This window comes from Podarcis cretensis (genome assembly GCF_951804945.1).
Source record: "Podarcis cretensis genome assembly, chromosome: 1".
NCBI classification, from domain to species: Eukaryota; Metazoa; Chordata; class Lepidosauria; order Squamata; family Lacertidae; genus Podarcis; species Podarcis cretensis.
The window spans coordinates 79190862-79218464 of NC_137170.1; the positions used below are offsets into that span (position 1 = coordinate 79190862).

The 27603-nt window shown below is 44.5% G+C and overlaps 2 protein-coding genes and 1 long non-coding RNA gene across 9 annotated transcripts in view; 1 reads left to right on the forward strand and 2 right to left on the reverse strand.

The window, feature by feature from the left end:
• Window positions 1-1441, reverse strand: part of CRACR2B (calcium release activated channel regulator 2B) — a 42876-nt gene extending 41435 nt beyond the window's left edge. For 4 of the 6 annotated variants that reach the window (XM_079988141.1, XM_079988142.1, XM_079988138.1 and 1 more), the window contains exon 1: window positions 609-1441. The gene's annotated coding sequence lies outside the window, so the exon portion shown is untranslated. The remainder of the gene's footprint in view (window positions 1-608) is intronic. The other 2 variants (XM_079988143.1, XM_079988140.1) reach the window with 1 other exon arrangement.
• On the forward strand, window positions 871-5113 carry LOC307222755. The gene is made up of 2 exons (XR_013841869.1): window positions 871-995; window positions 1760-5113. It is a non-coding gene; the product is annotated as an uncharacterized lncRNA (long non-coding RNA).
• PNPLA2 (patatin like domain 2, triacylglycerol lipase) overlaps window positions 3513-27603 on the reverse strand; it is a 44476-nt gene continuing 20385 nt past the window's right edge. Inside the window, exons 2-10 of one of the 2 annotated variants that reach the window (XM_079988193.1) lie at window positions 21039-21271; window positions 20751-20816; window positions 17119-17328; window positions 16099-16159; window positions 13834-14019; window positions 11849-11981; window positions 11184-11306; window positions 9321-9476; window positions 8907-9046 (exon numbers count right to left, since the gene is read on the reverse strand). In XM_079988193.1, the coding sequence (XP_079844319.1) occupies window positions 9365-9476; window positions 11184-11306; window positions 11849-11981; window positions 13834-14019; window positions 16099-16159; window positions 17119-17328; window positions 20751-20816; window positions 21039-21271 (1124 nt within the window). In that variant the 3' untranslated portion in view covers window positions 8907-9046; window positions 9321-9364. Of the gene's footprint in view, window positions 9047-9320; window positions 9477-11183; window positions 11307-11848; window positions 11982-13833; window positions 14020-16098; window positions 16160-17118; window positions 17329-20750; window positions 20817-21038; window positions 21272-27603 lie in introns of both variants that reach the window. The other variant, XM_079988192.1, reaches the window with a different exon arrangement.

The following is a 27603-nucleotide window of genomic DNA, read 5'->3' on the forward strand; positions in this document are numbered from 1 at the left end:
TAAGATAGCAGGTTCAGGAGAGCTTTGCTAAAGAACCACATTACTGTATGCATTTTAGTTTTTAAAAGGTGGTTATTAACAAAATAACTAAATAAAGTCACCATTTTATCGTCTAAGATTGCACTGAAGAAGTGGCTTTGTGTTCACAAAACCTCATTATCAGTTTGTTAGCGTTTATTAACACACCTAAGATGCCACAAGAATCTTTAACGTGTTTGCTAAAAAAGAATGAAAACAGCTGACTCTCTAGAAATCTCATCGGGGAGAGGAGCCACGTAAGTGAGGTGGGTGGCCCAACACCATAAACTTTCGTGGAATTTTCTGTCAGCCGATTAGGACGCATTCGAGCCCCTGAAGGCTCCGGATACCTCAAAAGGAAGCCTGCCTTCTACAGCTCAATAATCCCAGGGTCTCTCTGACACACCCTTTCGCAAGTAATACCGACACCTTACTTCCAATGGCCATTATCGGCAAGCCTTTCGGGGGCGTCGCCTCCCAGCTACCTGTCCGCAGGTCCAGGCAGACCACAGATGGGGCTGCAGGTGGGAAGAGTGGTTCCTTTCTGAGGGGAAGCCGCGTTAGCCAGGTGAGGTGCAGCACAAACTCACCTGGATATGCGTGTGAGACGTAGGTCGAGAGAAACGGCCCCCAAGACCCTAATAGCTATCTTCTCAGAAAGGGGGAGGGACCCAAAGTTTCCCGGCGTTACCTTATACCTCTGATCCTGAAGGCACCTGAGAAGAGACGCAGAAGGGAGGGGGAAATTTCTTTTCCTTCGCTGATGTTAAACAAAAGCCCAGCAGTCCAAAGAGTTGGGATCGATGTGCAAACAGAAAAGAAACAGAGAGAGGCTTTTCTCTTTCTTTCCCCCAACCCGGAAATGCCTGGAGAAGCCGGACTCGCCAGATGAGGGGGGAGGAAAAGAAAGAAGGGAAACTCTTCCGTCGTTGCTTGAACTTTTTCTCTCTCCCTGGCGCGCAACGTGTTCGCAGCAGGTGCGGCGGGGCAGGGCCAGCTACCCTGGGGCTGCTTGAGGGGAAAGGAAGCTCGCCTCGTGGCCAGTTAGAGCCGCGTCCAAACCTCTTCCTGCTGCTGCTGCTACTGCAGCTGCCCCGGGCCCTGCCTGCAGGCGTCGAAGCCGGGCTTGCCGCCCTATAAGCGGCTCCCCGCGAGGAAGCCCCGCTGAACTTGGACGGCGCTTGCTTCTGAGTAGCGCGTGGCTGGGATGAGGCGCTATCGCGCCAGGCGGGCTGCAGCCCGGCGCGGGCCCCACTTTTGGGGGGCGCGCACGTGCAGGGCCGCGCGGAAAGTTTGCAGGCGGGTCCCGGCTCTCCTCCTTCTCCTCGGGACCAGCTAATTGTGAAGCGGGGAGGCTCCAAGGGCCGCCGCGGGCGGGGAATCCTCGCAGCGAAGCCGTTGGCCGAGCGCGCGAATTAACCTCGACATACCAGCCGCCCCGTCCGCGTCAATGTATTGCTTTTTCCAAGGCCAGGGTGGAAGCGGGGCGGGGGGGGGGTGGAGGTTGGGAGGCGGGCACAGATATAGCCGCGCCGGTGGCGAAATGCCTGGCTCGATCGAACAGAACAGATCCAGAGGGATTCCAGGCGGAGGAAAGGCAGCGCTTGGAAGACCGCTCGCCGCGCCAGGAGCTGCCGCCCTCCCTGTCCGGCGCACGTCTGACAGTGACGCGGACGGTATGCGGAAGCAGTGAAGGGGCAGATAAGTTAAAAGGGTCTTCCTATGGCTTGCTTCTTCCTAGATTCGTGGCAGCTCCCAGAGCAGCAGCAGCGATCCTGCGGCACCTGAAGACTAACGCATGGTGCAGCGGCATAACCTGTCGTGGATTGGCCGCCATCCATGAGGACTTTTTGTTCTTTCTTTGAACATACGGCGATCTAGTCCAGCATCCTGTTCGCACAGTGGCCAACCAGGCGCCTGATACAAACTCGCATGCGGGACCTGAACACAAGCGCGCTCTCCGCTCCTGCTGCTGATATTCAGAAGCCTTATTGCCTCTGTAGAGACAGAGCATAACCATCAAGGTTAATAGCCATTGATATCCCCCATGAATTTGTCTAAATTCCATCCATGTTGGTGGCTGTCACTGCCTCCTTTGAGAATCATTTCCTTAGCTTAAGGGAATCTGGGGAATCCATGGGAATCTGGCTTACATTTCTTTGACTGTTGTTAGTATCTAGGTCAGGATATCATAGAAGCATGATACTTTTTAATGCTACCATCCATGGTAATTATTATTATTATTATTATTATTATTTATACTGCACTCTTCTGGCTGGGTTTCCTCAGCCACTCTGAGTCGCTCTCAACAGAATATTAAAAGCACGATAAAACATTAAAGACTTCCCTAAACAGGGCTGCCTTCAGATGTCTTCTAAAAGTCAGAGAGTTGTTTATTTCCTTGACATCTGGTGGGAGGGCGTTCCACAGGGCGGGCACCACTACCAAAAAGGCCCTCTGCCTGGTACCCTGTAACCTCACTTCTTGTAGTGAGGGAACCGCCAGAAGGCTCTCGGAGCTGGACCTCAGTGTCTGGGCTGAATAATGGGGGTGGAGACGCTCCTTCAGGTACTTTTACGGTGCTTTTATTAAGTCCCCCCCCCCCCCCCCGTTTCCCCTTTACATAATCTTGTGTGTTGTGGCTTTGGTTAACAGCACAGGAAAGTCTTTTATGTTGAGTCAGACCATCTAAGCTGACTGTTGTATGTACTGCAAGGTAGTGGCTGTCCCAAGGTTTCAGATGGGGGTCTACCTATCTCCAGCCCTACCTGGAGATGTCAGGGATTGAATCTGGGACCTTCTATATAAGTGAAATGTGTGTCCGTACCACTGAGCTACAATAAGCATATCTGGCCGATATATGCACAAAATGGTGAGGCTGGAAAGAGTGTCTTAAATAAGGGGTGCATAGATTTTGCATCTGTCCCAGACGATGCACTGACAAACCCACAAGTATCAACTTGGCCAACACAAACACAGGAGAGTCAGATGGGACCAACAAGTCCCTGCACTTTCGGAATTCACAACTGGTGATAGCTGCTCTAAACGAGAGGCCAGAATGAAAGGTTTTCTGGATTGTCTGTTAAATCAGCAAAGGATCTCAGTGCAAAATACATGGTGGTTCTCCTGGATCACCTGGTTTCATGACAGACAGGGGGTAGAAAACTGAGGCAAAGGGTTGGTGAGGAGTCTAGCTGGGCTGGGTGAGTAACAAGCTATGGCTCCAATTCCTAATGGGCTCCTGAGAATAATTGGTGGCTTCCAAAGGAGTAGTTGTGAGAATGGGATGTCAGGGTAGGGTCACACGAGGCACCTTGGTGTCACCAAGCTTAGGATACCTCGGGGTCTGCCTTCCATCTTTGGGTGGCCAGGCATCTCTCTCCACCTCTCCCCCCAAGCTGACTGCATCAAACAAGTTCAGCTTTCAATAGAAAGCACCACGTGATTACAGCTGCCAAGCCCAGGGGGTACAAATTAAAACACACACACCCCAGTTCACATTTTTAGGAATTATTTTATTAGGGAGGTATATCATTTCAAAATAAATACTTAACACATTTCCAATAAAACATGAGGAAAGGGGGGGGGGAGCAAAGCATACCAATATCAAACATGGAACTATCCAAGCAATGACTACTAAAATGCTCCCTTAATGATAATCGCCATGTAAAATAAAATTGTTTCCTCACTAATCTTGTTGCTGCTCTGACTTCAGCCAAAACATGTTACTCGTGAGCAAGTGCTAACATTGATCTATGACAGGCTGTCCCACAAGTGCACAATCGCATCAGGATACCGCCCCCCCCCCCCCGCCCAAATCAGCCCAGAGATTTCTGGTCTCAAGTAAGACTAATACAAAATAAAATTAGTTCTAAAGGTTGGGTCTTATTCTCTATTTGGCACTTTGGATTTTCTGCAGATTGCAGGTCAGGCTGGTGTGCATCAGTGGAACAAGATGACACCAGTCCCTTGTCACAGCAACCACAGCGTCTGTGGCAACATTACCAATCCACAAGCTGCTACTGGTTGCAAGGAAACTGGATATAGAGAGAACAGGAGAGGAATGGGTGCTGTAAGGACAGCAGCAGCAAGTGGCATTAAAAAAGGAAGAAAAGGCACTGTGAAAACTTGAGAACAATGCTACACTAGCAAGATACAGGCAAGCCATTAAGGCAAGCTATTGTTCCATTGGCTTCTGGTGTAATCAGATGCCATTCTTTAGTCTGAGGAAACCATATTAAGTGCCAAGTCACGCAAAAGCTTGCACCTGCGTCACCCTATTTCAGCCTTTATCCAAAAGACTCCAAATTTGGCATTACAAAGCCTTTTCCAAGACAAAAAGTGGGAGAGGTTGGCTTTCCCCAGCTGGCACACAGCTATGGTGCATAGCTTCTTACTACTTGTGCTTAATTTACAGGTTGGTGGTTATTAGAGCCGAGACTAACCTAGACCATAGCATTTTAACATGTTTTTGTTTTTTTAAAGAAGTTAGGGTTAAAGAACATCATGGATCTCTTTTCCTTTCAAACACCCAATACATGTCAAAATACTAGGTTTTGGCAATAAAATCTGGATTTCGTCCAACTAAAGCAATTAAAAATTAAAGCAGAAAAAAATACTGAATTTTACTTGATGAAACAAGCATTTATAACCCTGGTTATTTTCCCATCTGACCAGATGGGTTGCTACAGAAGAGGCCATATAAATTATAACATATTAGCAGCAAAACAAACACAGCAGTATAATCATTCTGCCTTAAGCAGCAACTTACTAGAAAAACCTAAATCAGTGGTTCCCACACTTTATTTTCCACTCAAAAATTGCTGAGTGACTAAAATGATCCCCCCCCGCCTGTTCTAGCAACTGCAATGTGCTGCGCTAGATGCTGTATGATTTTTAATTTCATTTCTATTGCTTCTTTTATTTTTTATATTTTAATGTATTACAATTTGAATCCCCTAGAATTCAAATTGTAAGTGTTCTTTGCATACATGTCACAGACCACCTAGATGAAGCTAGCAGACTACTGGTGGTTGACAAATCACAGTCTGGGAACCCCTGATTTAAATTGTACAAGACATTAAAAAAACAACAACATAAGATACAGTGTTGAATAAGTTGGTGGTTGACTATATATGTACACATACAAACATGTTTACTGTTTTCTTACAGGAAAGAAGTTCACATTTACATTATGATAAAACAAAAGGGGGAAATTAGCACATCACAGAACTTGGGATGACAAAGGCAATGTCTTTTTTCTGAATATTTCAAAATACAAGACCCCCCCCCAAAAAAAATATATTACTTGGAGCAGACCAAATGGTAGTTCACATGAATTACAAGACGTCTCTAGCTATTATCATCTTTCTATAGGAGAGAAGAGACTTTTTGATATACAAGCACTCCTTAAGAGAAAAAAGATTCTGGGTGCTATTTCATGCTAATCACACTCAGAGCAGACCCACTGAAATCCATGGACTTGCAGTATTTCAATAGGTTGACTCCAAAAGCCCTGCTTAGAGATGCTTGCTATTATTTCATGGATGAAGGGTGAGATAGATGTTTACTATGATGCGCTCTTCATGAGCATTTCCCCCCTCCCAACGAGAATACAGGGGATCATACAAATCTTTGCATGAAACACGTAGCAACAATTTAACAGCATGTTTTCCTCCAAATAAGGAGTTCCATTTTTAGGTAAGGCCCTCCACAGAAATGGCACCAGAGACTATATTTCAGTTAAAATGCAGAGGACCTCTAAATTTTCCTCTGCACAAATAGCTGCTGGCTGCATTGTTTTCTTAACCAACATAAAACTAAACACACATGCAACATCTCCAAAGTTAAGTCTGCAGCTAGAGCTCCAAGGCAAATGTTTGTAGAGAGAACAGTAAATTCCTTGCCACCCTGTGTGTTTATATAAAGTTATAGAAGAGGGACTATTGCATTGGCTAGTGCCAAATGCTCACCACTCCCATCCTGCCTAGTCACAAAGGCTTCGTACTTGAATAATTCCACATTTCTAAACTACTTACAAAATTGTTAAGGCAGGCACTTATGCTACATGAGCAGTCAATTATGAATTGGAATATTTTTCTTTTAGCGTCAAGATGGTTTTCATAACGCTACTCATTCTCAAAATCTGTTTAGCAGCTGTGTCACTCCAGAAGCTCTGCAGATGAAAGCATTTCTAGAAATCCTAGTATTGGCCACCATAAAAAAAATGCACTACAAAGTCATAATGTCCTGACTTGAGCCCATTTCAAATCATTATACTCTGAATTTTCTTTTTTTTAAAAAATGCCCCAAGGATGTACCTCATGGGCCTCAAAGAGTCTCATAAAGCCCAGCAGTGCAACACACCACTACTCAGATGCTTTGGAATGAACAAAAACACAAGTCTATTCAATGTACACTGAGTAGTGAGGTATGCCTACCAAAGAATACCCACCCCTTTGTTCTGCAGTGGCACTCTGAATTGTATCTCTATTAACACTGCTTAACTGATATGTACTGTGCCAGCTCCCCCTGCCCCTGAATACCCCTTGGATTCTCTTTGGCATTCAACTGATTGACTGCGTTGTGAGAGGATCGAAGATGGTAGGTTAGTGTGCAAAGGAAGTCAACCTCCGCACAGTACAGATACAAAGACTTGTTTCTCCCTGTAGCACAAACCTATCTGTGCTTTCATGGTACAAATCACAACAGGGAAGAAATATATATTTATATTATATATACAGATATATAGATATGCCCCAAAGCCAATGGAAAAGCAAGCCACAGAAAATAGTATTGCTATATGATAAGGGATGCTGCTGCTTTGCTGCCACAGCAAATCTCTGCTAGGCTACGCAGTAGCATGAACAAGGCAACAGCAGTGAAATGTGAGATAACAGTTTAGTGCTGAGACAATTAGTAGTCTGTACATCACATCTGAAAGGCATCTGTAGGGAGAGGGATTCTATATAGCAGACAGGACATGTGCTGCTACTTGGAGTGCTTAACCTTTAACACACACTGCAGTGAACAATTCCAGCAAGTGGGGAACTTTGCAAAAGCATTGGGAACACATACCAGATCTTTGGCTCAGAAAACATGAGAACCTGGCAAGTAACTAAATGTCCTTCTGGCTCTATGAACTATAGGGGGGAAGCCCTCCAGGTTAACCTAAGCCATGAATCCCTGTTTCATTTGCAGAACAGGAACCAAGATCCACTGAACTAGCCTGTGGTACAGTGGAGGGGAACCTGTGGTCCACCAGATGTTGGACAACGCCTCCCACCTTCCCTGACCATTGGTCATGCTTTCTGCAGCTGATGGAGTCCAAAAACACCTGGAGAGTGCAAGGTTCCCCACCTCTGACACAGGTGGATAGAAAGAAGGATGTGCATTCACTTCTGACACCTTCTGGCACTCTTTTCATCCTTTTCACACTGTACTGCCATCCCTTTTAGGACCTCCAGCTCCTGACCCTCCTGACTAACCACCACACCAGTCACAATTCTGTTGGGGTTGCCAGGTCCTTTCAAAAGTGATCAAATATACCACTGGCACAAAGTGCATATGGATTCCTCGAGTTAAATCCAGTTTGGCCAGCATCAGTTTTGGCCTCCACCTTCACTTTCATTTTGTGAGTGGCAAAACACCCCTTCTCACATGCTCAGCTCCAGCTCATCAGATGAGCCACAAACCATTTGAAAAACATACACTAAGCTCTCTTAGCTCCTGCATTCTTCCTCTATCCTTCTTTACATCCTTTCTGCACATTTGAAGAATAACGTAGTAGTGTTGTTTTGGGTGGGTGGGTGGAAATAGCATCATCCAAACAACATGGAGCATCGAAAAGAAAAGAACAGCATAGCTCAAGCATACATTTAGGATTGTATTCAATTCAATTTTACTCAGATGAGACTCACTGAAATTAATGGATCTAAATTAGTTACGGCCATTAATTTCAATGGGCCTACTTTTAGTACAACCCTTACGAAGCATGTTTCAGAGCTTCTAATATTTTCTCTCTCCATAGTTAAAAAAAAAAAGTCCCTTAGAAGAGGGTGATCCTGAGAGAAACAAAGAACTCTAGTGTTCTAAGAGTTCATTTTTACAAGTCTACATTCCTAACATCTATATTAAGAGCAGTGGCACCCAGATAGATTTGAAAGAGAATGTGGGGCACAGGCATTTAAAAAGGTGCATCAGCTGAGAGTTGAAAACCAAGGGCTGCCTTAGATAACAAGAGCCAATCTGGCAGCCAGTTGTTGTAGCCTGCCTGCTTTTCACTATTCTGTATAGCGCAGGCAAAGATGATCTATGAGGGACTCCGCCTTCTTCAAAACAAAGACCCTTTTACAACACTGATGTAAAACAAAGGAGGTTAAAAGCAAAGAAATGCCAGAGTACTAATTTGTGTCCCAATCCTCTTATCACAAACAGCAAGTTCAATATGATATGAGGCCTCTGAAAAGGTGTCCCAAGCAAAACTCTTTTCGGTTCAACCAAGAGACCAAGCACTTTTGTCACATGTGCTGGGCATTTATACACCATCATCTCTAAGAGTGTACGCAACGCCCGACACATTGCTATGGGTTTGAACACTGTGCAGCCACCAGCTTAGCAGTTGCACAATAGCTATATTGATGTAAATTCTCACTCTGCAAATGAGAAAATAAGAAGTCTCTTAGCAGGTGTTACAGCTCCATTAGGACGCTGTTGAGAGGCAGCGGCTGTCTACCCTCCCCTGCCCAAAGTGTGGCAACGAGATCAGAAAAGCTGGAGGCTTTCTTGTGTGCAGCTTGCTGGCGGGTGCCTCATCTGCAGCCCTTCTGATGGGAAGATGGACGCCTGCAGGTCCACGTTAATGCAGAACAACCCCAGCATCAGCTGGCGCTGGTACTCCTCCCATTTTGTCATAACGTCCGTCAGGGAGAGGTTACTCCGCAGCCACTTGGGCAGCGCCTCCCCATAGCCGATGCTCAAGGGGAGGGGCAAGCTTTGGCTTTTTCTGAGTTCCAGGTGGTAGTACAGCCTGAGAGAGAGAAAGAGAGAGAGGAAGATGTTTAGTTTGTCTGTCATGCTGTACTCACAAGCGCTGCTTGCTGCACTGGAGCTTCCAGGCTAGACATGGAGATACAGAGAGAGGAGTGGGGGATAAAAGATCACACATTCCCCATTGCAATTTCCCCTTAACCAGTGCCAGTGTGATGCTACCGTCACATACAAAAAGTCAGCAGCACAGGCTAGGATCATGGAAGGTGCAGGTGAGCAGTGCTCAGATTGTCCTTGCATGCCTCAATACTGACCTTTGACACCCTGGCTATCCTAGTCCTGCCCCTTCCTAGTCCCGTCATTGGCCCATAAGCAGAAAGTGCCACGTGAGCTGACTGAGGTCCAGGGGAAACTTGGAGCCTCCAGAGTCCCCAGGCTGACGGTCGTCACACTGCTGAGTTTCATTCGGTCTGAGAAAGTGAGTCAGGTGTACAAGTGAGAACACAAGCTGCGTAGAGTGGGCTGCTCTGCAAAATGAGATTCTCCACTGGCAGAATGGGCTCCGTTATCTCTCGATAAAACCTGCACCCCGCCGAGTGCAAGTGGACTGTGCGACACCCAGATGTAATGCACAAGGCACCCGTTGATGTGGTAACTGTTTATTGTCACACGATAAATGCAAACAAATCACTTGGAAAAACCATCTACTTGTTATATTGTAAAACATTAAATAACAGCTTTGTTACTGAAAGCTGTTTCAAACAACACATTTGTCTGCACAAACCATCCTGATATCTTTTGCATGTTGACAGTTGACATACAGAACTGTCCTGAGAAATTAATGTGTGAATTGGAAGATCGTAGAAAAATCATCTGCTATTGCAGGAACGAACATTTTTATAAGTCATTCCATGGAAAGTAAAGGGAAATAGGGTCCCTGTTGTTAGGTTGGAAAAATATATACGTAGTGGCTTTCTCTCCTCCTTACTTTTTAAAAAAGTTGTTGTTGTTATTTAATTAAGCATATAAACAATTGTTAAAGTAGGAAATAACAACTTGTCCCAATAAAATCATATACATTTGTCTTGCTATACAACATCTCATTTGGTTGCTCTAAAAGATCACACCACGTTTCCCTGTGAGTGTTAGGTGGATTCTTACCACTATCCAAACAATTTATATATTCAATGATTTTTTTTTTTTGCCATGTATTGTAAAAAGAATAGGGATGGTGTTTGTCCTTTGCTGTTCTGACCTGACATGTTAGTTTCTCTGCCAATGCTATTGACCACCGACTATTATACCAAGAATCAATGTTCAGCCCAAAGCCAGTTTTCCAGCATCCATGGCTATCTCCATATGGGCAACCTCTGGCTATCTCCGCCCCCCCCCCCACCTTTGAGATAGAATCCAATCACTTTTTGGCAGTTCACACACAATACATTTTTGCCCACTGTCCTGAACTGCCCTGGGAACATGTTCACATACAGAAAAAAAACTGAACCAAGAGTGAGCAAATAGATGCATTTGAAGAGGGTTGTTTGGGTTTTAAACTTAATCCAAGATAGCTCTTCATAATACTCTGTATATGGGGTGCTACTATATCTAAGTTTTACTCAGAGTAGATCTAATGAAATCAAAGACCCTAACAGGTTCATTAATTTCAATGGGTTTAACTCTGGAGTAAAACTTAGTTGAACACCACCCTTGGAAATTAGGCCTTTTTCTTTTGGAAAGAAAATTAGGCCCTTTCAAATATGTTACGTACAACATCTAAGGAATTCAGGCACTTAGTTATGTTATTTCACCGTCAAAACAAAACTGGGGACTGTCAAGCTTGGGTTTTCAATTATTTGGTTTCTTGAAAAAGAAGCGCACAGTGCTGGAATTGCCTGTAGTTTCATAACCATGTATTTGGTTACCTAGGCACAGTAACACTAAACCTTCCTGAAGAGTAAGGCACCTTTATTTTATAGAGGGCTGTGCAAAGTAAGATGACACATCTAGAACTGCCATCTTAAGCACACAAACTTGGAGGAGAGTACAAAGGGGCTGATTTCTGAATAAGCACGGTCAGATTGGAGGCCAAAGTCCCCCTGATTACCATTTATATGGCGCCAGTCCTATGGCAACTCCCAGTGTCGCAATACTTAGAAAAGCAAACAAGATAATCCTACCTGGCTGAGAGATGGCTTCCCAGCTTCTTCTTGGCTTTCCTCATCAGATAGTGGCAGACTTTTCTCGTCTGCTCCTTCATCCACCTGATATCCTCAGGGACATCTGGCAGCCATTCAAGCAACCTGAAGGAGACAGGTGACCAACAGGGACGATGTTACGTAACGCAGGCCGTTGCTACACTGCAAGCACGAAGGAGCACCAGCCACGTTGCAGCTTTGCAAAGGTGTTCTTAAAAACAGCCTGCACAAGGGCGCCTCTTGTGACAATGGCAAGTATTCACATAAAGAGCATGCCTCCCCTTGCTAGAGTAGACCAGTGACCTTTCTCGTCCAGAATCCCATTTCCCATGGTGGCTAACTAGGTGTCTATGGGAAGCCCAGATGCAGCACATGAGAGCAACAGTTTGTTCCTGCTACTGTTTCCCAGTGGCTGATAGCCACCTCTGACCCTGCACATAGACCTCATGGCTAGTAGCCATTGACAACCACATGGGAGAGGGTTCTTGGCTTTTAATAAATTCCCTTGGAGTGGATTTTACCCTTGTTTTATTTAGAACCAAGTCCCACAGAATAGCAAGTTCTTAACGATGCAGATAATACAGCAATCTAGGTCCCAATCACAAGCATTTCCCAAAAGCATATCAGAAACAGGATTTAGAGCATACCTGACAGTGAAGGAGAGAGCCGACTCCAGAGGAAGAGTGTATGGAAGCATCAAGGCAGAGGCCAGGCGCACAGGCAACAGGTTGGCAATGCCGGTGAATAATCCCCTCCTCTCAGCACAGGCTTCCAAGAGGGCTGGAGATGGAGACAGTGAGTTATTCCAGTCACCAATTCAATGGGGAAAGCAGAAACTGCCCCTCTCAATTTTTAGAGGATAAACACCTGTCCAAAATTTAGCCCTCTTGTGGCTCCAAACATCAGCCCAAAAGGCAAGGAATAAAAATACAGTATAATACTTCGCCCAGCTCATGAGAAGCAACCAGAGGGATTTCTATTACTCTTCTTCCCCAGAGAAAGAGACCAAGCCTGCTTTGTTTGCCCCATGCCTCATTTAAAAGGTAGTATTCACTATAGAACTTGAATGCCTCCGAAACCTTCAATTCTGTTGGGCTGTATGAGTTAGCAACATGTTACTGCCAGGGCCCTGAAGGCCCTGCAGTTCAAAAAAACAGCATTAACTTGTAATTTCTCAATGCAGGTGTGGGTTTGAAATGAAGTGAGGGACTTCACATGCTACAACAGGAGTGGGAATTGGAAACACAAGTCACCAACATTTTAAAAGCAATTACTTCAGACTACTTTGAAGATCCACAAAATCTCTCTAGCCATAAACATGCATCTACTACTAAGCAGGGGGACCAAGAGGTTTGTTATAGGCGGGAAGATTGTGTCAATTCTAGAGCTGGCAGCAAATCACTTTATTCATCTCTCCTCAACACTGATCCCCATCTTATCTGTCTACAGGCATTTCCCGACAATTTTGCTGGTTTTTATGCTTCTGTGTCCACTATCCATTATCTCATGAGTCACCTAAGAGAAGTTCCAATAGGAAAATAAAAAACTATAGCCAGACCCTAAATCAAGGCAGGCAGCCTGTTCTTCTCAGATACCAACTTTACTGGGCAGTGGAGGTTGGAACCAGAGTTTCAAGTCAGTGCTGTGCACCAACTTCAGAATTTCCACATGCATATGTGAACACATGCACACTTTCAAAACATTGCTCAGTACACTTGTGTTATTAATGGGAAATAGAGATTTTCTGAAGTCCTGCGATATGTCTGCAGGGGGCCATGGAGCAAATTGTATCCCCTTACATTAGCCATAGGGACGCAGGTGGCGCTGTGGATTAAACCACAGAGCCTAGGACTTGCCGATCAGAAGGTCGGCAGTTCAAATCACCACGACGGGGTGAGCTCCCATTGCTTGGTCCCAGCTCCTGCCAACCCAGTAGTTCGAAAGCACCTCAAAGTGCAAGTAGATAAATAGGTACCACTCCAGCAGGAAGGTAAACGGCGTTTCCGTGCGCTGCTCTGGTTCGCCAGAAGCGGCTTAGTCATGCTGGCCACATGACCCGGAAGCTGTATGCCGGTTCCCTCGGCCAATAAAGTGAGATAAGCGCCTCAACCCTAGAGTCGGTCACAACTGGACCTAATGGTCAAGGGTCCCTTTACCTTTACCTACATTAGCCATACTGCCCACCCTGTGTATTTCATGTATTCACAGTTTCCTAATTTACCTTTGGACATGGCCAATTATGGCCAACTATACAATGAAATCAATTTAACCGTCATGGCTTCCTCCACAGAGCCTGGAACTTGTAGTTCGACTATGTACCAGGGAAACCAAATCATCTGCACAGAACAAAATAAAACGCATGCATATGTGCAGAATGGGAATGTCTATCTTTTAGCCTCTCAACATTCTTTTTTCTTCCGCTTCTCCCGTTTTCTCCCACAAAGGAAAAAAGTAGGACATAAGTCAGGGGTGGGGAACTCGTGGCAGAGGCCCAACATCAGATGCTGCTGAACTACATGTTCCTCACCCCTAGAGCATTATAAAAGCCTCAGCCTAGTCTGTGTAATGAGGAATGAGGAGGGCCTTGGGTTAGACACAGACACACAGCAGCCTCTCCAACCCAAGATCATACCTTGGTTCAGTTTAGGAGGCAAGTGTTCAAGAATGTGATCTTCAGCCTCTGCCAGTGCAGCATTCTCTCTCAGCTGGTCCTCTTCCCCTGCCTCCTCCTCCTCCTCCTCTTCTTCAGCATTCCTCACCCCAGCACCATTTTCAATAGCCAGCAAAGGGTTGGTGGGTCTTGGATGATGGAGAAGACCTGAGGAAGAAGGGAGAAGGAACTGTTGTGCTTCAACCAAAAACTTAATATGCTTTGCAGATTATCTTTCCTGACAGTGGAGAAAGTGGCAGTCACAGCCAAAAGCCACCTGCTGTCACGGAGGATATCATGTACAATAAGCACTGGACATGAAATTGCCACCAAGGCATGTGAGACAGCTGTGCAAGGCAAAAGGGTTTACATAGCAGAGAGAAATAGCTCCTCAGGAAAAGACTCAGTGGGCATCAATGCTACACTCTTTTTGGCACCAGGTTAAAACTTATTTGTTTACTCAGACTTTTTTTTTTAAGTGCTAAATTTGTTTTTGGAACTTTTTTTTTAAAAAAAACCACAGGTATCTTAAAACAATAGATCTATGGTGGATTATGTTTTCCTTTCTTTGTTGTTATAACTGTACACTGCCATCGGATCTGTTTGAATAAAGTTTAGTTTACAAATATTTAAAAGAATATTGTAACACGTATGTTGTACCTACTGTGTGCTGTCTAATACCTAGAAGTATCATGCAGCAGAAGTATGTCATTTCTTGTAAAACATGCGCATGGAGGGACATTCAAATGTTAAATCCTGCCCACCAATATACCCCACCTCTGCAGACTGAAGCAACATAGTTCTAAGAACTCAGTACCACGTGGTTTATCTATCCAGGGACCTCCAACTCCCAATAGTCTGTGTGATCTACTCACAGTATTAAAAAACTGGCAGTGATCTACTCATTGTCGTAAAAAGACTGGCAGTGATCTACCCAAAGGTTGTGGAGCTTTTTTTAGGAAGCCAAATTTGGTGGGAGTTTTTTGGTTTTTTGTTGTTGTTTGGTTTTTTGTAAGGAGATCACTGAGGGGCCAGAGATCTACCAGGATCTACCAGGAACACCCCGTTACCTACCAGTAGATTGCAATGTACCTCTTGGACATGCCTGAAGTGGTACCTCGGGTTACAAACACTTTGGATTACAGACTCTGCTAACCTGGAAATAGTACCTCAGGTTAAGAACTTTACCTCAGGATGAGAACAGAAATTGTGTGGCGGCGGTGCAGCAGCAGGAAACCCCATTAGCTAAAGTGGTACCTCAGGTTAAGAACGGGCCTCCGGAATGAATTAAGTTTGTAACTAGAGGTACCACTGTATATGCCTACACATTCTGTAAAGTACCATTTGAATTCTAGAACTACTATACATAGCTTCAATAAGAAGTCCCAAGTAGACCCTTTCACACCTGCAACCATAAGAAATCTTTGGCTGTCACCAAGTCAATTTCCTCTCTAATTGCCTTCTCTGGGGTAGCACAGTGGGCTTGCTGAATCACGTAATATAAGAACATAAAAAGAGCCCTTCTGGATCAGAGCAAAGCCTCAGTTGGTTGAGTATCCTGTTCTCATAGTGACCAACTGTTGCCTGTAGGAAGCACACAGGCAAGACCTGAACTGCATCAATGTAAGTAGTTGTAAGGACAAAAAATACAGTTCACAAGATTGCTGCACTACAGACAGTCACCACAAGGTGGCACTATAGACACAAACAGTGTGCTCTGGCCACAGCACGGGCTCATGCCAGAATAATAGGCAGAGTGCTAGAGAAGCATTGTTATGCTCTTGCACAGCTTCCATTAAATTAATTTTGTACAGAAGAAGACCCCAGTGGATCATACCCAGTGCCATTTTGCATCTATGTGATCAAATACAAAATAGACTCTCTTGTCATATCCAACATTTTGCTTTCATTCAGCGATTTGTGTAGGAGTATGTAAAACCTCTTGATTTACTCAGAACTTTTCTAATTATGTAGAATGAAAAGGGTGCTCAACCTCAGCTAAGTGGAAATACAATTGGTAATAATGAAGCTGGCTGCTGCTTAGGTACTATTAAAAATGTTTTCTGCATAGCAACAACTGATTAGATGGGACACCTGAGCGTTAAGCATGGGGGCCAATGGATTTTATGCACAAACAGGACACAAGGAAACTTATAAAGCAGAGAAGAAAAATGTTTTTACACAGTTTTACTTTTGCTAGAAAATTTGGGTGGGGAGGGAAGGCCAAACCTTTTGCTAAGTGCTTACCATTCTTTTTCAAGAAGTGCAGTGCATCCCTGTATCCTTGCTTGCACATGTCCCGCAGAACCTGCACACAGAGATAAAGGAGAGCCAGTTATGATGATGAAAGCCTGTCTCTAAACATTCCAGTTGGAAGGGCAAGAGGTGCTTGTTTTCTGGTTACAACCATTGCTACCCCAACAGTGTTTTCTACTGCAGCAACAAAAGAGGGAGAAAAGGCAGAAAGCAAGAACGGACCAACAGCATTTGTTATGTTGCTAACTAAAGGAAGAGGCAGGAACACGGAGGAGACATGTTATGGTCTGGGCAATGGCTCTGAATGAACACCCATGGGGGAAGAAAGAAGGCCAACAAAGGAATGTCAATCTACACCAACTGAATACAGTCCATAAGCATTTCCAAACAATGCCTAATTGAAGGTATTTTCAGGTGTCTTCATGTTATTCCAACGGGATTAAAAAAGGCATTCAGTGCATTCCAAAAGTTTTGAAGGCTTCTTGTCCCATCACTTTTAAAAAACAAGTCAGATTAAATCATAGAATGAACATTTGCCACTCCAAATTAGGCTACCTGTCAACACCCTCTAAAGAATGGGAGTGGGAGTCCCAAGTTACATGAAGTGCATTGGCTGATCACCCATGTGCCTTTCAGTGACTTTGTTGCTTGTTTCTGAAAGGAAACGTGCAGCTGTTCATGAAACACCATATGCCCGTCTCTCAGAAATGGGTGGCACAAACACCACTGAAGCTTTATGGAGGGCAGGTTGGTTTCTATAGGTGTGTAAGCTCCATCCAACACCAGTGGGACTCACTTCCAAGTAAACATGCACAGTCTTGTGTTAGAAGCATAAGGGCTAAGACAGATGAAATGCTCTGATGAAGAATGACTACAATGATTTGTATTTAGAAAGTATATAAATTCAGGTTGCCTGAAGTTCCTTCAAATGAAGAGCCATAAACAATGTTTACCATCTATGGAAGCTCAAGCGTCACTACAAAAATATAGACAATCATGCTGGGCTCTCACCTGAGGCTCTGGTGGAAACAGGGCCTTTGAAAGGCGGTAGAGGTTGCGCATGTTGAACTGAATGCTGGTATTTGTGACCCTGAGCTCATGGATGTTTGTGGAGCTGTCCCGTGGACAGATATCACTCTCCCCAGAGAAAGGGGACACCGTGATGGTGTTTTTCAGCTCATACTGTGGCAGGTTGTCAGAAATCCCTCCATCAACATACCTCTGGGAGGAGAGAAAGAATGACAAGGAATAATTGAAGGTTTTATTATACAGATACAGTTTACAGTCTGTCCCACCCCCCAAATTTCCAAACACTTATAGGCAATTGCAAATGTAACAGTTCACAGTTGCTTGGCGAGTCTGGCAGGTTATAGCAGCCATATTCAGGGGGTGTGAACTGCCACCAATATACTGATGACACACAGCTCCATCTGTTTCATTGGTGCCTGGGGAACCAGGAATGGGCTGGATGTGGGCCAAGAAACAGAAGCTGAATCTAGATAAGCAGAGGTGCTGTGGTTGCACAGAGTCCGAGAATCAGCAGAACACCCTTATTCTGGTAGGGGTTGCCCTTGTTTGCATCCTTTCCTGAATAGAGATAGCCTGGCCGCTATTATCCATGCTCTGCTGTCCTTCAGATTAGACTACTGTCATGTACTCTTTGTAGGACTGCTCTTTCAAAATGGTTCAGAAGTTGCAACTAGTGTAAAATGCAGGGGTCCAGAGTACTAAAACAGCTGCACAGCTTGCCAATTCTCTTTAGAGCCCAAGTCAAAGTGCTTATGTTGACATTAAAATAAGAGAACTTCTCTTTTACCAACCTACCACCTGGGCCTGAAGATCAGCTAAGGAGAACCTCCTGATGGCCACTACAACAGAGGTGTTCAGTAGTGTGAGGACCCACAGTACAGCCTTTCCTGTGGCAGCTCCAAAACAATGGAACTATCTCCCTACTGAGTACTGTAGTGTCTTGCCTACTCTTTCAAGAGGGAAGTGAATACACTCCCCACCCCCACCCCAGGTTTCTGGAGGTTAGGAGGCATAATACACTGAGGTCAGTGAATGGCACCCATTGTCACCTTACATTATCCTCTGTTATTTTAGTTTGTGCTGAGTTTATTTCATATAGATGTTTTAATTGGCCTCAAAATATGCATTTTAGCATTTTAATATGTTGCACATCCCCCTGTGACTTTATGATAAAGAGTAGTATCAAAATAAAATGAGTGAGATCCATGGGGTGACAGCAACCAGTGAAGATCCCTAGGCCTTCTACTGACATACCCACTGCCTACCTACATTAGCTGGAAGGCAAGTACTTCTGAACTATTGCTTTACTTATTAATTGTTTGATGCATCTGGCCCAACAGGGCTTCCTGCTTCAGACAGCCGGCTTTTTGCTGTGAGGTATTTGGGAGACTCTTGGGTTGCAATGAGACTGGCTAGAGACAGAGGTGAAGGCTCTGCTGGCTCTAGCCTTATCTGTATGCATAGACAGGGCTAAATATGTTTAATCTACAGCAGAGGGATGCTTTGAGTTTGGATCCAAACTAAAATAAGACCAGGGAGAGGTGATGAAGCAGGCACATCTCCAAAACAAGACATACACACCCCCTCCCAGCTGTTATTGTTAACATTATGTAACAAAAGCAATAAATAAATAAAGCTAGCCGTCTATCGGGGACCTTTCGCCTACATTCCAGTTAGGAACAAACTGTTCATGCCAACCTTCTCCACAAACTCCACCACTCTGCTTCTACCAGACACTCCTTGAGTTCACAACCTCAATTTGATTTAGTGCCGTTGCAAATGGGCTTTTCTTAATACCACTCAGCCAGACCAGAATGGAACAGATATCAGGAGAAAAGGAAAAACAAAACCCTTTGGTGCAGCTACCTTTAAACAGTTCACTGTGGCTTGTTCTGAAATGACAATAAACCATGGCTTACTGCAGGAATAAGCTGATGTGTTTCAGGCTTGCGCCATCTTCCTTCCCTTCTTATTCTCCAACATGGCTGCAAGGAAACTGGAAGCCTTAACTTCCGATTTTAATTAACAACAGCTTAGCATACTATTAAAACCCTGAACTGTGGTCAACTGAAACAAGCCACCGTAATAAAACTATGGTTTGAAGTTGGCTCCTTTTGACAAAGCGTAGTCACAGCGTGTCAGGGTTCAGACATTATGGTTTGTTTATTTTACTATTTATTTTCAATAGTAAAATGGCCAAAAAATAACAGAAATGATAAGTAACATTAAAAAGTATGTAAACAAGCCTAACCAGGGTTCAGACATTATGTTTAACTGCAGTTAGTTTAAGGCAGGGGTAGGCAACCTAAGGCCTGGGGGCTGGATGCGGCCCAGTCGCCTTATAAATCCGGCCAGTGGACGGTCTGGGAATCAGCGTGTTTTTACATGAGTAGAATGTGTCCTTTTATTTAAAATGCATCTCTGGATTATTTGTGGGGCATAGGAATTTGTACATTTCCCCCACCCCACCCCAAATATAGTCCGGCCCACCAGTGGCGTAGCGTGGGTTGTCAGCACCCGGGGCAAGGCAAGTAATTTGCGCCCCTAACCCGTGGATTTGCGCCCCCTAACCCATGGATTTGCGCCCCCTAACCCTAACCCCCAGATGTTGCGCCCGGTGCGGCCGGCCCACCCTGCACCCCCCACGCTACGCCACTGCGGCCCACCACATGGTCTGAGGGATGGTGGACCGGCCCCCTGCTGAAAAAGGTTGCTGGTCCCTGGTTTAAGACAACACCTCCTCACAGCCATGCTGTCAGAGAAGAAAGGGTTTTTTTCAGGAGCTTCTGCCTCACTTCCCTGAGCCATAAGTTGTGGTTTACTGTTATATATGAAATAGTCACATGGGGCTTCTCAGAGAAAGCTGGGCCAGAGGGTTTTTCCTGCCTTCCCCAGATTTATTGCCCTTTGGCCTGGGTGGTGCTGAGCAATCTCCAGTTCCACTGGCACTAAAGTCTAAGAGTTCAAGGAAAGGGTGCTGCTGCACTGATAGGTTGTGTGTGCTGTGCCCTCAACAAGAGTGCAATTAGCTGACATGCTGGCTTATTTGCTGCTAGACACACACACACCACCCTTGATGCCTGAAACAGGACTGCATGAAAACAAATAATCTCAAGTTTGGAAAAAACCAAGAGGAAAAACTCCTGACATCTACTACTGTGCTACACAGATCTATTTTCTTAAGGCAATATTGTTGGCACCTTTGTCAGGCGCTGGATAAAACACAGCTGCATATAGCAGGGAGTTTCACCACTTTACGCAAGTCATGACAGACACATATTAAATACCCATTCTATAATCTGAAGATTATGACTAATACAGACTTTGTGGCTTCAGCATCAAGCAAGATACTCCCCCTCATCCCTGCTCCCTTTGACTTAATAGCCTGCCTGATGTGTCCCTGGGATGATGACATGATGACTAAAGCTTGTGGCTTATGGCCGTCAGTTCCAACAGGAATGAAAACGAGACAATCAGTAACAAGCCACTTCTTCGGCTTTAGCCCTCTATGTATAATACGGAGACAGTAACAGCCAACCTTGCAAGGATCACAGCATGACCTCGTACCAATGCAAACAATTTTGGAAGCCCCAAGTCCACGATGGCTTACTTACCACTCCTTGAAGACTGGGAGGGATGAGGCCACAGTACACTGGGATGAAAGTGCTGCAAACACATGCCTGAGAGAGACAGGAAAACACCACATGAAACCTAAATAACATGCGGGGGAGGATTTATATATCCAGAACACCAAGTAAATATCATCTGATGGAACAAGTGATAGCTACAAGACAGCCTCTCACCATGAAAGCATAGTCAAGTCAGGTGTCCCAGTCCCTGGTGGCTGGGAACCTACAGATTCACATCTAAAGCAACGAGGCAGTCATCATGTTATTACTTGCCTGGATAAGCTCCTCTTTGGAGCTGAATTCCGATAAGATGACATTCTCTCCATCTGAGACCCGCGTCAGCGAGATGCCCAAGCGTCCACTGGCCACCTCATGCCCGTTGTCTGGCAGGGTCTTGTATAGGCAGGTACGGATGATTTTCACTAAGTTGAAGGAGGGGTGCAAGGGGCCAAGAAACCTCTTCCGAGCCTCCTTAGAGACATGGATGATGTTTGCACCAGCCTCACCTAAGGCACAAGAGAACAACGGACGTTAGGAGGGCGCTGCTGCATGATACTAAGCTAGCAGGCTTTACACGTTAAGGCACTCTAAACAGCAGTTATCTCTGAAATGCAGGCATCACAATGACTGGCGGTTTCAGAATCAGAGAAAGAGAAACGGACAAAACAGCTCATGGAAGGCTTGTCAGTGACTGAAAGGACAGTTAGAATTTGAGTTTCAGCCTTGTTATATTCTGTCAGCAAACACTGTTGTTTTAATGGTGGTTTTAAAATTACAGAATGGCAATGCCCTTTGTGCCATTTGTAATAGAAATCATGCAATTAAATAGTCCTGAGGAGGAAGTACATGGTTCCCCAAACAGGTTGCACACTGCAAGAAGCCGCAGCCACTAAGCAGTTTGTTGCAGCATGCACCCATGTTTCAAATGTTGTAATTTTAGTATAGTGAGTAACTTCTGTTTGCCAATCTAGAGCGTCATTGGGAAATGACCTCACTGCCATAAGCCCGTCCCTTATTCCCCACCCCCCATATCCAGAGTTGTTTACCTTCTCATGCAGTTCCCCCTGCTAACCACAAAAATATACTCAAGGTTAAGTATAAAACAAATCTACCATGTTATAATAGGCTATTCTATTTTTTCTTCTATTACGTGATCACTGGTTTTCAAACTTGGATACTGCACATCTATAGGATACTATCTAATAAAGCAGCCAGCAGGAATTATGTAGCTTGACTATGTCTTAGTTCTTGAAACATGGTCTCATCATGAAATCAGCAGCAATCTGGCATATTTGTTCTTGCACCACAAAACCCTACTGCACCATATTCACTACCTCAAAATATTAGTCAAGGAACATTTAAATTGATGCAAATTACGACCAGAAAATCATAAACATTAACTGAAGAATAATTTGTTACTTCTGCTATGCAGTGGCATGCTCACATGGAATATTTCAGAGCATCTGGGCTGGCCCAGTGCATCTCGGGGAGCTTAGCATTCCAGGTGTAAAAATAATAAAACTTCTATGGTCCCTTACTGGCAGATGAAAGTTAAGTGTCGAAATAAGCCTCCATTGTGGATTTTTAAGGTAAAGGTAAAGGTACCCCTGCCCGTACGGGCCAGTCTTGCCAGACTCTAGGGTTGTGTGCCCATCTCACTCTAGAGGCCGGGAGCCAGACACTTCCGGGTCACGTGGCCAGCGTGATGAAGCTGCTCTGGCGAGCCGGCACCAGAGCACCACACAGAAACGCCGTTTACCTTCCCGCTAGAAAGCGGTACCTATTTATCTACTTGCACTTTAGGGGTGCTTTCAAACTGCTAGGTGGACAGGAGCTGGGACCGAAAGACGGGAGCTCACCCCGCCGCGGGGATTCGAACCGCCGACCATGCGATCGGCAAGCCCTAGGCGCTGAGGTTTTATGCACAGCGCCACCCGCGTCCCGCAGATGAAAGTTAAGTGTCGAAATAAGCCTCCATTGTGGATTTTTAAAAGAGCACTATTGGATTAAACCAGACTATTCCAGTCTAGCATCCAACTCTCACAGTGCCCAACCAGATGCTAATGGGAAACCCACATGCAAGACATGTGTGCAACAGCACACTCTACACTTGTGTTCCCCCAGCGACTGGTATCCAGGGCAAACGGCTTTTGATACTGAGTTATCCCATAACTCAGTTATCATGACCAGTAGCTATAACGATCAGTCAGGGATGCTGAAGTTGTATCCTGCATTGCAGATCCTGCACTGAGCAAAGATTCTAAGATTGTTAAGTGGGTGTTGCTCCACAATAATTCTTCATACTAACAGGCCTAAAAGACACTCCCCCAGTACACACACACATACACACAATAAATTGAATTTCAAGTGCTTTGACTTCCACATTCCTCTACTGCTCTGATGTCAATCAAAGGATACTACAGTGTCACTCAGCTACAGCAAATGCAACACTGTGGGATATTCAGTCCTCCACATTCTATAACTGACAACCTGGCTACAGCCCTCTTTAACTCACATTGGAGCGGCTGAGGAAGTGGAAGCCAAAATGTTTTGCTATAATAATTTGATCAGTTTGTGAGTCACTGTAATAAATACATGGTATTAATGATTAAATGCATCCTTCCATGATTCAGAGCAAACTTGTCTGAAGTACTGTATGAGATACTGCCACCAACTTTGATACACAAACCCCCACAAAGGAAGACTGATTTCCCCAAAGAGAACTTTTTAAGCTTGGCAGCAACACAGGCTTTGATTCAGTCTTCAGAGTTCTCTTGGACAGGAGTGAACTGGGCAAAACAACAACAACCCAGCAATTCTTTCCCTATTGAGACGGTTCCACTGCTCTATCACGTCGCTCCAAAACAGTCCACAGTTGTGGGAACAAAAGCTCAGCTGCTTCATTCTTAACTGTCCCAGTGATCTGCAGTGGGTCAGAGGCTGACTTAGTAGAAAAACAAAGACTCCCATTTCCCCACTTCCTCTCTAGGGCATGCCAGCCAGAAAAACTAGCAAAAGGCAAAGGGGGTAGGAGAGAGACAGTGGGCAGAGAGACTAAAAGCTGTCAGATTCAAATTGCCAGAACTCACACAATGAACCTAGACTGATTTGTTAGGACTTGTGTTCACCTATCTGCTACCCTCATATCTTGTGGTAGCAAATTCCTTAGTTTATCTGCACTGTATGAAGCAGATATTTCTTTTGTCAGTTCCGTATCTCCCATTTGGCTTTGATGGATTGCCATGGCTTCCAGTATTGTTGGAAAGGAATAAAAACTTCTGTCTACCTTCTACACACCATGCATCATTTTATATATTTCTATCATATCCTGTCTGACCCATTATTTTTCTAAGCTAAAAAGCCCCAAATTGCCCCTGACCCTGGAGGTACATCAGCCACCATGACTAGCAGCCATAGCTTGCTCCTCCTTGGATTCCTGCAACAGAGAGGTGCTCTTGGCATCCCTCCTGGAGGAGACTGATTTTAGGGAACAACCAAGCCCTTGAAATATACACTAAAAAAAATCTCCTGGTTATAATATATATACCATATTTATTTTAATGTTTAGATTAGTTGTACTTCTAGCCTGTTTTTCACCAAATAGCCCCAGGGCAGCTTAACGAATATATAATTAAGGTAAGTACAGCTGCACAATTACAAACAAAATAAGAACCACAAAGTCAACCGACAACAAAACAATTGCAAGGAACTGCAGTGTAGGAGTGCTGATATTGCAGATTAGAGATGTAGTCAGAAAATGTCAACTGTTTTCACAATCACAGTTTCTGGTGCTGACAACCCCAATATCCTTTCTTAGGTTTCTAGCGAGAGCACATAAAAACCAGCAGATTGTGCTCTGCTTTTCATAATGCTGCCAGCAAATATGCAAAGCGAGTAGCACCTGCAACAAAATGTTAACAGTGTGCAGTGCTTCTGTTTATGGGTGCAGGTTCCAGAATATTCCATTCTACTACCCCTCACAAAAAAGTCAGCATTTAATGGCCATTGAGAATGCACGGTGTTCACTGAGTTGCTTTGGTTCCTGAAGATTTTTTGCAATTCTTAAAATCTTGAGGCTCCCCAAAGCCTGCTGACTCCATGCACAAGGGAAAGTTAGTGATGTTTTGGCTACATAAGGATCCAAACTTGGAGAAGTGAGGATGCTGTGAGTATATGTTGGATTGAGCACTGCACACACACCATCAACTACATGAAAACTGACCAGAAATACTGGCAGATATCTAGAGGAAAGCTGCTTTTAAAACTAGTTTTCTAATTATGGGTACAAAAGAAGGAGAGATGAAATAAGTCCCAATGAGTTTCTTTAGAGTGGCTGCACAGAAGCTGTGATGCTACTTTGCCTTTGCTGCCCTGGACCTACAAAGACAAAAAATAATCTACAAAACAGTCTACACTCTTATTTTGCAGTGCCACTAGGGTCATGGGCAACATTTGGAAACTGACGTGGCAAGGCATCACTGAGGCTGGGACTGTAATTATTTAACTCCCCAGGCACAAGTACACTTTGCACTCTTAAGCACTGGGTTGCAGGGGGGGAGAGGCAAGCCTTCCCTAAAATTAGGGAAAGCCAGAAGGGGGTCCCCCTCTGGAAGGGGGTCCTTACCAAACATATCAGTACAGTTCTTATGCATAAAATGTGTCCTTTACTTGTTTAAAAGCAAGAACATAGCTGTGTACCTTGAAATAACCTTTAAGGGGGACATGGATAGAGTGAACTTCAGACTTCCTAGAAGAGAGATTCAGCTTGGATGCACTGCCAAAGGAGAGTGGAATTATTTGGATAGACTCCAAAGTAGATGACAGCAGTGATGATAGTTGAGCATGTGCTATAACCTTATGAAATGCTATGTATACACACTCACACACTTTAACAGAAGAAGGCCACCAGCAAGCTGAGCTTTGGCAATGCTAGATAGGATTATTAATGGGAATTAGAGAACTCACACTAGAGTGCTGAAGGAGAGGGAAGGTGACTCCTATTGAGGGATCACAGTAATAAACATCCTTAAGCTATTATCTCCAGTTCCTAGCATAAGGCTGGTAGAGGATATAAAAGATGGGTGGTCTCAATTTGTGTGTATGCCCAATCTCTCTTCATCCCTCACCCAGGGAGCTATTCAGCTAGGCTTTACTGGAGCAGATCTACTTAACTTAATGGACCCAACTTAATCATATTTATTAATTTCAGTGGATCTTCTTTAAATAAAACCTAGCTGAATACAACCTCCAATATTTTGGTCAACCATCTCAATATTGTTTATAATATGCTCTTCATTGCAATGCAGCTCCAGAGAGGGTTACAAATAAAATACAAACTTACATTATACTACAGTGCCTTAGAAAACAAGGCAATTAATACAAGCATAAAAAGAAAAAAAAACCACATCAAGCCTGACACTAATATCCACCAAAGTCTTGAGTGAATAGAAAGGCTTTCACCTGGCACTGGAAACTAACGAAGTGGGGCTTTATTTTTCTATGGAAACTTTCCATTTCATAAATTCTTAAGTTCACAATGAACAGATGCCAATTGCAAATACAGTATTAAGCAAGCTTGTTACCTTTCTTTACTAAGTACAAGAAAAACAAATATGCTAAATTAGACCACTCTCTAGGGCAAGCATCCCCAAACTCAGCCCTCCAGATGTTTTGGGACTACAACTCCCATCATCCCTAGCTAACAGGACCAGTGGTCAGGGATGATGGGAATTGTAGTCCCAAAACATCTGGAGGGCCGAGTTTGGGGGTGTGTTTTAGGGCATCAGAAAATTTCCCAATTGAAATTACCCTAATTGTATTTTGATTCTTGAAAAAGAAATCCAGAAAACCCAACATCCCCAACATCACTGCAGGAAACTCAAGTGGTGTAAACTCCAGTCACATCTCAGAGGGATTCCAAAGCTGGGGCACCAACCCAGAGACGGCTTGTCACTGCATAACAAGCTTCCCACAGAGGAATTATAGCTAAGAGAACCTCTGCATCAAATCTCAACAGTTAGGCAGGGCTGTACAGATGGAGGCCCTATTCCAGACAACCTAACCTTAAATTGTGTGGGGCTTATAGCCATGTTTGTTTGGGGTGCTGCTACATGACCACCACATACAAGCTGCCCTGGTTCCCACCAGACTCTTCTCCCCTCCTCCATCTCCATAAGCCCTCCCTGCTGGTGCCCAGAAGCTCTAATTTGGGGAAACCCTGTAACTTCTCATAATCTCTCAATACTTAAACCACCAGAACCAAGGTGGGGAACCTTTGATCCTCCAGATATTGCTGAACTAGAGTTCTCAGCAAGCATAGCCAGTGGCCAGGGTTGATAGGAGTTGTAATTCAGCAACATCTAGAAGGCCAGAGGTCCCACACCACAGCAACAGAGAGACACAAAACAGTTAGAAGCACCACCAGCTCTCTTCCCAGGAAGGGTCAATTTGACCTGCAAAAATATTCAACTCACAAAAGCAAAGCAATTCAAATTAGTGGCAAATAAGATTTATCTGCAAGCAAGAGATGGCATAGCTACTGACAGTCATTCTGGAAGCCCCGGTTCTTCTTGGGAAGGATCCATCTCAGAGCAAAGGGCACTAGCTAAAGCCAGGAACATTCCAGCTTCATTAGGTATTCCATTACAGACCAACACAGAGGGCATTTTAACATGTGAGGCTTAAAAAGCATTCCAAGAGGAATGTAAAGCTATACTGGCCAAAATACACACCCACTTGTACGGGGGGCGGGGGGGGGCGGGGGCGGGAGGGAGCACAGCCACGATTACAGATGAAAGGATAACTAAATAAATTCCAAGGCATCAAAATGGTCTCACAA